The 10,495-nt window shown below is 35.3% G+C and overlaps 2 protein-coding genes across 2 annotated transcripts; one reads left to right on the top strand and one right to left on the bottom strand.

Moving 5' to 3' along the window:
* The first annotated feature begins 1,852 nt into the window (after positions 1-1,852).
* Positions 1,853-5,328, top strand: LOC108468913 (uncharacterized). The gene is made up of 7 exons (XM_017769778.2): positions 1,853-2,449; positions 2,970-3,169; positions 3,800-4,052; positions 4,141-4,226; positions 4,317-4,408; positions 4,494-4,985; positions 5,071-5,328. The coding sequence occupies exons 1-6, from the start codon at positions 2,111-2,113 to the stop codon at positions 4,751-4,753; spliced, it is 1,230 nt and encodes a 409-aa protein (XP_017625267.1). The 5' UTR covers positions 1,853-2,110; the 3' UTR covers positions 4,754-4,985; positions 5,071-5,328.
* Positions 5,329-5,688: 360 nt separating this feature from the next.
* Positions 5,689-10,241, bottom strand: LOC108467471 (importin subunit alpha-like). Its single transcript, XM_017768091.2, has 11 exons — positions 9,818-10,241; positions 9,418-9,514; positions 9,235-9,326; positions 9,017-9,148; positions 8,742-8,927; positions 8,494-8,657; positions 8,274-8,352; positions 7,459-7,587; positions 7,246-7,373; positions 6,780-7,154; positions 5,689-6,205 (listed from the first exon to the last, which is right to left on the bottom strand). Exons 1-10 carry the CDS (start codon positions 10,040-10,042, stop codon positions 6,782-6,784), a joined length of 1,605 nt encoding a protein of 534 aa, XP_017623580.1. The 5' UTR covers positions 10,043-10,241; the 3' UTR covers positions 5,689-6,205; positions 6,780-6,781.
* Positions 10,242-10,495: the final 254 nt, after the last annotated feature.

The following is a 10,495-nucleotide window of genomic DNA, read 5'->3' as shown; positions in this document are numbered from 1 at the left end:
TCCATTTGCAAATCAAAATCAGTAAACAGAGCTATTATTTTATAGTTAAAACAATTAAATCTTCCTCAGTCAAAGCTAAGAAAATTAATATAAAATATTTAGAGATCGGACGATTTTATTTGTGACAATTAAGGTTCAACAACTACCAAATTATAATTAGGGTTAACCAAGTTTGATGATAATTAATTATCAACTTATTAATTCAACTATAAATTTAAATTGGATGACACGTTACACCCTACTCGAACAAGGATATGTAGCAAGTTAGAAGGTCATTCCGACAGCAAATCAATTAGTTATCAATTCGAAGATCACCCCAAGTTTTATCTCTCATCCTAACCATTTGGATAAACAGGAACCACCTATTGCTCCAGGCCTCTAGCCTTCTATTAAGAATGTGATATCGTTGGCAAGATTTGTACTATTGTATTAGAATGAATGGCAAGATTTGTACCATTACAAACATCCTCATCCCGTCGAAGGCATCTACCCTACTCGTTCTGTAATGATGGTTAGATGCCAAGCTTAACACATTAACACCATTTTTCACAGGACTCCTGCCTATAAATATCCCCAATAATGAAAAAGAAAGGATCGACTCTCCAAGCATATAAACCTATACTCTATCAACTTAGCCTTCATACTCTCTTCACTCTCACTTTCTGTAACCTCTATCTCTTCACCTCGACTAAGTAAATCGACCTCTGTAACCACTGCCACACTTTCCTCCATATTTCCTCCTTGTTCTTGGTGTTATCATTGAATCAACAACATACATCTTTTATATATATTGGTCAAATTTTGTTTCTTGATCCTTTTGATATAATCAAATTTGGAATTAAGTACTTTAATGTGAGATACTTTAGTCATTTCTATTGATGTTTTTAAAATGTCACATAAATACTTTAATTCAAATAAATTAACCATGTAAACTATTTGAACTAATTAATAATATTAAATTTATCTAAAAAGCAAATGATATTATAAAATAAACATATCAAATTACGTCACATTAAAGTATAGAAATTAAATCACAAATTTGAAATAATAGAGGATCAAAATTATATTTTGACATGAAATATAAGAAAAGGTATAATAATAATAATGTAAGAAAACTAATTTATCAATTATTTTATTAAAAGTTGGAGGGATAAATTTGTCCAAGTTTGACAACAAGACATGCATTTGCCACTATACCAATAACTAATTAAGGCCAATGTTTTAATAACTGATTTGCTAGTTAAATCAATCTGATCAAGATTCTTCGTTTGATCATTGGTCTAATAATAATTAAATAAATATTTAAAAATATTAATATATATATAATTGGTACAGCCATTTTTTGTCTTGATTTCTAACTTTTTTTTTTACCAATTCTGAGTAGTTCACTTAAAAAATTTTTCAACCCCTATATCTAGATTGTCCAAGTTTGACAACGAGAAAAGCATTCGCCATTATGCCAATAGCTAATTGAGGCCAATGTTTTAATAACTAAATTGATAATTGAATCAATCAGATTAATATTTTTAATTTAATCGTCGGTCTAATAATAATTAAATAAAAATAAAAACATTAATATATATATATATATATATATATATATGTTATTGCCATTTTTGTCTTAATTTTGACTTTTTTAATCAATTTGAGTAGTTTACATAAAAGTTAATAAACTCCTATGTCCATATCGATATACTAGCTATTTTTTTATCCAACTAGTTTAATTCTATTCAAATAAGATATATATAGATTTTCTAAAATAAGAAAAAACCCATTTTAGTTATTTAATAAATGAATTAAATAATTATCGGTCCATATTATGCATGGAATATAAATTATTAATTTTAGTCGAGCGAGTAAAAAAAAAAAAAAAAGCAGCAGTAAAATAACGCAAAGAGAAAATAGTGATTGAAAAGGCATTTTTGTTTTCCTTTAACTCTCGTCATCAAGTTTTATACCTTTTAAAACCCTTACAAAAGCCTTTAATTCCCTCTCTATCCCTTCAATGTCATTGATCCTCCGACTTCCCAGAAAGCTTTAAAAATTTTCTTTTGAGCAAATTGTAATTTTCATTTATTTATTTCATTTTGGGTTGAGATTTAATTATAGAATGTCAAACTCGGGCGGGTTCGCGGTGACTCGAACTCACACGGAGGACCGATTCTACAACCCGCCGGCGGTGAGGCGGCAAATGCAGTTATTACAACAACAGCAGTTGGAGAGGCAGCAGCACCAGCAGCTACACAGAACATTGCAGAAGGAGCTACGGAGACCGTTAAAAGATGAGAGCCGAGTCAACTCGGTCGATTCACTTTCTGAGTCACGGACGGATTTGGACGAATCTACATTGTCCGCGGCGCAGTCATCGCCGGAGGTTGCTAGTTTGACCAATTTGGATCGGCTCATGGAATCGGTCACTCCTCTTGTTCCGGCTCAGTGCTTCTCTGAGGTATTCTTAAAAAAGAAGGGAAGTTTGTCACTAAATATAAGTACTGAATATTATATTTTGAGTTTTGTTTAGCTCTGTTTGGTAGCTGAGAAAAAAAAAAGCGCAAAGCAAAGTCTTGGAGAGTTAATTAATACTGTGTTTTTTTTAGGGCCAACCTGAGATTAAGCTGAGATAGCAGATAGTGTGATAGAAATAATTTTCAATTATTTTTTAAGAAATCCAATGTTTAGTTTATTAGAAATTCCAACTTGTAGAGAACATCCATACTTACTGCTAATTAATGGTGTAGGGTCTTAGCTTTATAATGACTTGCATTCTTGTGGTCCTAAAGATTTAAAATTAATCTTGTTTCGAACAACATTGTTGAGTATTGTTCTTGGAAATAAAAGAAAGAATCATTGGTTTTCTCAGCTACTTTTTTATTTCATTAATGATCGAAAGCTGAGTAGCTTAATTGGCAATGCTTATTTTCTTTGAAGGAAATTTCCTCATACCCTGTTGTTTTTTTTTTTATTTGAAGGCAAAAATGAGGGGATGGAGAACTCATGAAGTAAATCTACGCCCATATTTTTGTCTCGGTGACCTATGGGAATGTTTTAGTGAGTGGAGTGTATATGGAGTTGGAGTGCCGCTATTGTTGAATGGGAGCGATTCCGTTAAGCAATACTACGTTCCTTCCTTGTCAGGCATACAGTTGTTTGTAGATCAACAGAGGCCTAGGTAAGCTTCTTATGCTTCCTCTTGATATTGCGATGATGTGATTACTTGAATTCATTGTTTATATATGTAAACTTTCCCTTATTGTCTGGCAGCAAGAAACCTTGAATGCCATCTTTAAACAGCCTGATTGTTTTAAGCATGCTTGGCTGGCTTTCCTGCATTAGACCCATCTATTTAATTTGAGGAATAATCCTTAAGGATTCTGTATGTTAATTTGAAATGATCTCTAGTTACCTTGTCTTTGACAAGGGAATATGCTTCTCATACTTGTTTTCTAGTGAATCTTGAAAGTTTTTACTTTTATTCACTTGAAATAATGGTTCATGTTTTATGACAAATCTGGCCTCAACAAAGACCACACGCCTGTTTTCCTCTCACCCTTCCTCTGACATTATTGATAGACATGATAATTGCCTTTCTCCGTAAGTGATTTATATCCAGCTGCTTCCAGGCACTATTTCTTTTAATAAGGAATACCAGATTGTTAAATCTAATTCAAGGCATTGGCTCACTAGTTTGCAACTTAAGAGCTATACACGTGATATTAGATAATATGTATAAATATACTGTGAAGCTTTTGAGTTGCCTTCCTGTTAATTTTGCAAATCTGACTATGTATTGAACTATCAGGAGGGCTAGTGAGGATAGTGAGGTCGAGTCTTCAAGAGAAACTAGTAGTGCTGGAAGTAGTGACTGTGAAACAGACAGGAGACTGAAAGGCGGTGTTGTTGGAGCACGGGAGAAGCACAACTCCCAGGGGACCAATAAACCTCCTACGAGTTCATTTAGTGATGAAATGGAGGTTGGCAAATCACCTGGCCATTTGGTTTTCGAATACTTTGAACAAGAACAGCCACATCACCGGAAACCTTTATATGACAAGGCAAGTTCATGTTAGGTGGTGATGTAGAATGTTAATGTTTGTTGCCCTGACTTGGATGCTTGTGGCACTTATTTTTTTGACCCAGCAGGTTTCAAGTCTGGCATCTCAATTTCCAGACATCAGGATGTACAGGAGCTGTGATTTATTACCAGCAAGTTGGATCTCAGTGGCTTGGTAAGACATCTTATACTTCTAAGGATTGATCACGTCTCTATTCTTTTAAACTTGCCGTGAATGAGTTTTCGGTTATTCGATTTTGGTTAGGTACCCAATATACAGAATACCTATGGGTCCAACCCTACAAAATCTGGATGCATCATTCTTGACCTTCCATTCTTTGTCGACCCATTCTCAAAGTACATTCCTTTCCCTCTCATTTACAATCATGAGCAGGTTACATTATGTGCCGTTATATGTTAACGATATTTTTTGTTTTTACAGCAGTTACAGGTAAAAATCAACTCCATTCTCCTGCTTCTAGCAGCAGGAAAGTATGTGGCTTTGATGCATCTTCACAGATCTCTCTACCTGTTTTCGGTTTAGCATCCTATAAGTTGAGAGGCTCGATTTTGACTTCCAATTGTTCCCAAGAATGGCAGCAAGCAAGCTCTCTGTTACATGCTGCTGATAATTGGCTGCATGGTTTACGAGTCCATCTTCCCGATTTCCAGTTTTTTGTATCGCATAACTCAAAACGGTGATTACAAAGGTACCTTAATTTTTGTGACTGCTCTTTTGAGTAGTCGGGGGAGTCACAAAGGATCGGTTGGAAATGATATTTGGTGAAAAATTAGAGTTTGCTTAGAAGCCTGCTACAAAACAGCTAGTTTTTCAGCCTGGTCATGGTCATTTTTATTATGATTCCCTCATTTGGCAGCAGTGTGTAGAACAAAGTGCTTGTGATTTTCAGTAAAGCAAAATAAGAGAATGGAGGTAAGATTTTGCAACTAGATTGCATTAACTGAAATTGGAAATGGTGGATTTAATTTCTAAGGTAGCCGTTTTCTCATGTTTGCAGAGTCCTAGAGACTATGATCTGCTAACCGGAAGGCGGATGTGTTCTCATGTATACCGAGGATCAGTTACCCGGAATTTATATCCCCACACAATTATTTTGTCGTCTGTCACGGGTTCGAGTTCTATGATGCTTGTGAAAACATATTTGTAGTGCCAATGTTTTATAGAAAAGAAAAAAAGGCCCTAGCGTTGTTGTGGTCTAATTGTTAACATAGAACTTTTTTAAAATTATAATTCAGATTTTATCTTTATATTTTAATTGCACCATTCGTTTTAGAAAAAATTCAAAAAGGTAAAACTAATGTTATAAATTTGGATTTATCCATAACTTTATAAAAAAAATAGATATTAAATTAAGCTAAGATAAATAAAATTTTACATTTTAATATGGCAGAGGGTACCGACTGTTCAACATAGCTGTTCCTGTGGTGGCAGCCAATAACGCAAATCTTAGAGTGAGCAAAAGTACATGTTTAAAACGGTTATATAGTGAATCAGAATAGGTTAAGTATATAGATGTTACCAATTGATTTAATCAACTTTAAATATAATATATAATTTTTTAATCCATAACTCAATTCAAATAAGTTGCTTGAAACCTTTTAATTGCTATTCGGAATTTTTGAACTTCACACGGCTGGGGTTTCCAATATATGAACTCAAAGTTTAAGACACACCCCAAAATTTTAAAGAGGGAAACCATGCGTCGTTTTTGTTTTTGTTTCTAACGAAATCAGACATTACATGAAAAAGATAAATAATCCCTTCTCAAAGCTGATATTGGTGGCTCTTTATGATCAGAAACCACCACTACCCACTAAAGTGAAAACAAAGACAAACATATATGTATATCATATATATAAAGAAAAATAAACTCACCCTTGCATCCAGTAACTAGGATGCTGCAAAAGAATTTTAATTACCGTATGGAGAAGTAAAATAAGTATTTAAACGGTTTTACCAGACACTCTCCTCGAACGATTTTACCATGATGGTGTGCATTCACCCGTCTTTATTGAGATGACTTCTTAGGCACACACTTTGGCATCACTTCAACTGTATGTGAATACCGAAACCAAACACCAAGATAAAATACCCGACCTCAATCCCCTTTCCTACTACTCCAACCATGCGTCCTGCAAATTTGTAATCGTGTAAGGACATCTTCTAACCAAGACAAGAAACATGATGGTTGTCGTATAACATGCAACTCACCAAGAAATTAGGCTCTGCAATAACCTAATCGTTAAATAAATAAGGTATTTTCTTGCATATTAAACTTTACAAGAACCATCAAGAGGACTCAAATAAGATCTCAGAGCATGGCCATATATAATAAGTGAAACACTGGCGCTTGCAAGCTACTTGCATTTGACTCAAAAAAAACTTAAACTGGATTCAGTAATTATCGAGCTGAGCTCAAGCTTAGTAATATTCTGCTCAAACAGCTCACGTACCATATTACAAGCTTAATCAAGCTACTTATCTCAAGCTGAGCTCAAGCTTGATCGAACATCTATTTTTAAGCTTGACCCAAGTTTCAAGTCAAGCTCAGCTCAGTTCGATTACACCCCTAGCCGTATAATCTCTCATACATTTATGGAAACATTTATCACAGCCTAGTGTCAGGTTTATGAGAAAACGCTACTTTCCTAACAGACTGAGTGGATTGTTTGGGAAAGGTAATCAGACGTATATTCAAATGCGTACCTTCAACTGAAATTGAATCCACCAGAAGGAACAGGAAGTTGATTGCCTCCGAATTGGAACCCAGATTGCGAAGCATCACCAGGGGGTAATGGCTCATCTTCTTCTTCCACCCAATATGTTTCAAGAATCTTTACCGCCTTCTCATAGATTTCATTGTTGTCATGACTCTGGAGGTTTTCAATCTTTTCCAACCCCTCAGCATCATCAATTAACTGGGCATAGAGATTGACCTCTCTGGTGTGACCCAAATTTTTCTCAGCTACCCCAACCTTCAGAATGTTCTCAAGGCCTTCTAAACAAACTGTCACAATTCTTGGGTCTGGACAGTTTAGAAGATCGCACAATGGCTTAATGCAACCTTGGCTCACCAGGAACCTGGCAAACCAAAAACGAAAAATCATTTTACCGGATCTTGTTCTAATATCAAGAAGAACCCTAGAGAATGATTAAGGCAAAGAAAACATACTTTATCTGTTCATGGGTGCCGCCGGAGGTAGCATTTGAAATTGCCCAAGCAGCTTCTTTCTTGATTTCAAACTCTGCATTTTGAAGTAGATGGACTAGAGGCGCAAAAATGCCAGCGCTGATTACAGCCTGCAAGGATTTTCAAAATTCATGCAAACTGGGTGAAAAGACTACAGTTGAAAACTAACAACCATCAACTATAGGTTTGTCATACCTGTATCTGATCTACATTTCCTGCAGTGATGTTTGAGATGGTCCAGCAAGCTTCCTTCTTGATACTCTTTTTATAGTTACTTGTCAACAGGTTCAGAAGGCATGGAAGGGCTTGGTGGTTTATAATACACTGAAAGGGGAATATAATGAAGCATCACAATTCTGAAGAAGCACAAGGCAACCTAAAGTAGTGACACGAACACAAAAACTGCATTCCAAAGAAAAGCATAAGGAATTGTCCAAACAACTGACAATTCTGTCTAATCCAAATGTAGCTTAAGGCATAAACCGATTCACCTCATAATATGCCAATTAACCAAGACCAAAAGTACATTAATCATATGTCAATCAAGAAACTAGACACAAAATATGATAGAATCATGGAAGATGTGCAATTTATTTCAGTCTACACTCATTACATGCATCAAGTCTTTTTGGCTCTATATGCATGTCAAATGTTAATTGAAATGCAAGAGTCAATCTTCAGTAATAAATGCCCGGTTTTAGGTTTTCTAGAAAAATTCTTTAAAATAAAATCTAATGAACAAAACAATGCTAAAGTCAAAGTTCTGAACTCAAAAAAGGGTCAGAAATATCTAGCTAGCCAACCTGAGTAAAGGACCAACGGATTCTACATTGACATGTATAGACATTCTGTCAAACTAATGCTAATAAAAAGATAGAACTGTCAAATTTGAAGAATTATAATCAAGTCAGAATTCATTATTGAATGTTGTGAAAAGTCACAAAACAAATTTGAAGAGGAAGAAATAACAGTAAGGAAAGTAACAAATCTGCCAAAAAAGAAATCCATACCTGAGTCTGCATATCATCCCCTGTAACAATATTTCCAACAGTGCGAAGTGCAGGAATTAGGACAGTTGGGGATGGATGACTGACAACAAGGGGAAAAATGTGTAAGAAGATATTCAGAACAACTAGAAATCAAAAAGCAACTGCTAGGGGAGAAAATAAGGAAGAAAATACATTGAATCAGAAATAATTTTGAGAAAAGGGAAAGAAATGAAGCACTTACAGCAAAAGCTCAACAAGTCGGGGGCAGACACCTGAACCAATAACAGCTTGGATTTTATCATTAGTACCATCTGAGAGATATGATAGGGCCCAGCACGCATCTGTAAGGACTTCCTCATCATTTGAATGAATAAGGCGTTCAAGAGTCGGCAAAGCTGGTCTTGTCTGCTTATTAAATTTCAAAAGCACCATGTATTAGCAAAAGAGTCATAACAACTCCAACATTTGTGTTAAAAAAAAAAGTCAAACCTGCTCAAATGAAGGCTGTGGCTTGCCCCGACAAAAGTTGGATAAAGTCCAAGTAGCATTTCGCAACATAGAGAGCTTTGAATGATCATTGAATTGTGCCAACAGTGGCATCAATGCCCCATGGCCAAGGACCAGGTCACGACACTTAGGAGAATCTCCAGCAACATTTCCTAATGCCCAAACAGCCTATAATTCCAAACGAATGACACCCCATATGAGAAATGCAAATAAACTGTACAAATGAACAAAGATCACTTGCAATCTCCAATACATACCTGTTCACGAACATCATCAGTTGGAGAACCTAGGAGTTTAACAAATATAGGGACAGCTCCATGATCAATCACAACCCTGGTGTTATCTGATGTCCCTGAAGCAATATTTGTAAGAGCCCAAGCTGCCTCAAACTACAACCCAAAAGAACAAAAAAAAAACACTTAAAAAGATGAAGCAATCACAACAATAAGAAAGAGACCGAGAAAATCTAAATAACCTGAAGCTGCGGAAAGTCATCCCTTGCAAGGAACTCAACAAAGCGAGGAATAACACCTGACTGTACAACTTCGTTGATCGGAGGACTACGTTCTGCAGATAAAATAAGAATAAGAAATAACATCAACTTTACGGAGCTAAAAACAAATTGTATCAATCAAGAACAACAAAACAATTTATCAACCTATTGATAGCAGCTTTCTGAATTGAGTTGTTGCCTCAAGCTGCATATTCCTGTCATCTGACCAAACACCCGCAACCATGGCGGGAAGACTTTCTAACTGCAATTACATTATAAACGCACCAAAATCATGTTAAATTCAATAGTAAATAAATACATAAAATCAAATATTGTTCTTTATTAAGCCTTACTAAAATCAGTAAATTAAACAAGTATTTAACTTCATTTAATTAATATAAGTTTGAGCTACCTCCTAATGACCAGTTTATATAAATATATAAATTAACCAATCGAGATAAATCAATTGCCAATCAACTCAATGCAGAAATTCATGCATAACAACTTAACCTTAGTTATCATTCATGATCCGACGGATCAAAATCAATTAATCAGAAGACAATACCTTTTTCTCGGACCCGGCGGCGGAAGAGAGCAGCTGCTGTTGCTGCGGCTGTTGTTGTTGAGAGAGAAGTCCTTCGCGGCGTTTCTTAAGAAGGTTTTCCTCTCTCTTGTTCTTTCGGATCTCGACCATGTTGTCTTCTCTCCTCCGTCGGCCTTCCTCCGCATCAACCGCCACCTTGTACCTGTTCCGACGGACCTCCGCCCTCGCGTTCGGTCTTAGAGACATCGTCGATTCTTTATTTATTTATTTATTTATTTTACTTTCAATCTGATGGAATCGCCGATTAATTCACAGTCGATGTACTATTTCTGGGAGAGTCGATTGGTTGTTTGAGAAAATGATAGAGCGAGGAGAGGCCGATTAGAGAGTGAAATGGTTTATAGAGGATTTCTTTTTTTAAGTAATTAGTTTGAAATTATTTATTATTTTTGTGGTGCAATTTGGGCTTTGATGTTGTGTTAATAACAACGGTGCCACTGATTTTGAATTTGAAAGTTTTGGATCCTCTAACGTACCCATGCCGTTATTGAATTCAGCTCATTTTTGCATATTTGAAATTTACTTTCTTTATTTTTGTTCTTAGATATTCTAATTTTTTACTTCTTAAATTTAGGTTTAATTGTTAACAGCATTTATTTTTATTTTGTTAAATTCATTTGTGTAATATTTTGAAATTTA

This window comes from Gossypium arboreum, chromosome 8 (genome assembly GCF_025698485.1).
Source record: "Gossypium arboreum isolate Shixiya-1 chromosome 8, ASM2569848v2, whole genome shotgun sequence".
Classification (NCBI taxonomy): domain Eukaryota; kingdom Viridiplantae; phylum Streptophyta; class Magnoliopsida; order Malvales; family Malvaceae; genus Gossypium; species Gossypium arboreum.
Note: the sequence above shows the minus strand (reverse complement) of the source record. Positions and strands in the feature narration are given on the sequence as shown.

What these genes read in the sequence shown, in the direction of transcription:
- LOC108467471 (XM_017768091.2), bottom strand. Translation starts at nt 10,042, where the DNA reads ATGTCTCTAAGACCGAACGCGAGGGCGGAGGTCCGTCGGAACAGGTAC. An exon ending in CAGAAAGCTGCTATCAATAG is followed by an intron (nt 9,327 to 9,417) that starts GTTGATAAATTG and finishes TTTTATCTGCAG; the next exon opens with AACGTAGTCCTCCGATCAAC. An exon ending in GAAATGTAGATCAGATACAG is followed by an intron (nt 7,374 to 7,458) that starts GTATGACAAACC and finishes AAATCCTTGCAG; the next exon opens with GCTGTAATCAGCGCTGGCAT.
- LOC108468913 (XM_017769778.2), top strand. Translation starts at nt 2,111, where the DNA reads ATGTCAAACTCGGGCGGGTTCGCGGTGACTCGAACTCACACGGAGGAC. An exon ending in CGGCTCAGTGCTTCTCTGAG is followed by an intron (nt 2,450 to 2,969) that starts GTATTCTTAAAA and finishes TTTTATTTGAAG; the next exon opens with GCAAAAATGAGGGGATGGAG. An exon ending in GTAGATCAACAGAGGCCTAG is followed by an intron (nt 3,170 to 3,799) that starts GTAAGCTTCTTA and finishes TTGAACTATCAG; the next exon opens with GAGGGCTAGTGAGGATAGTG.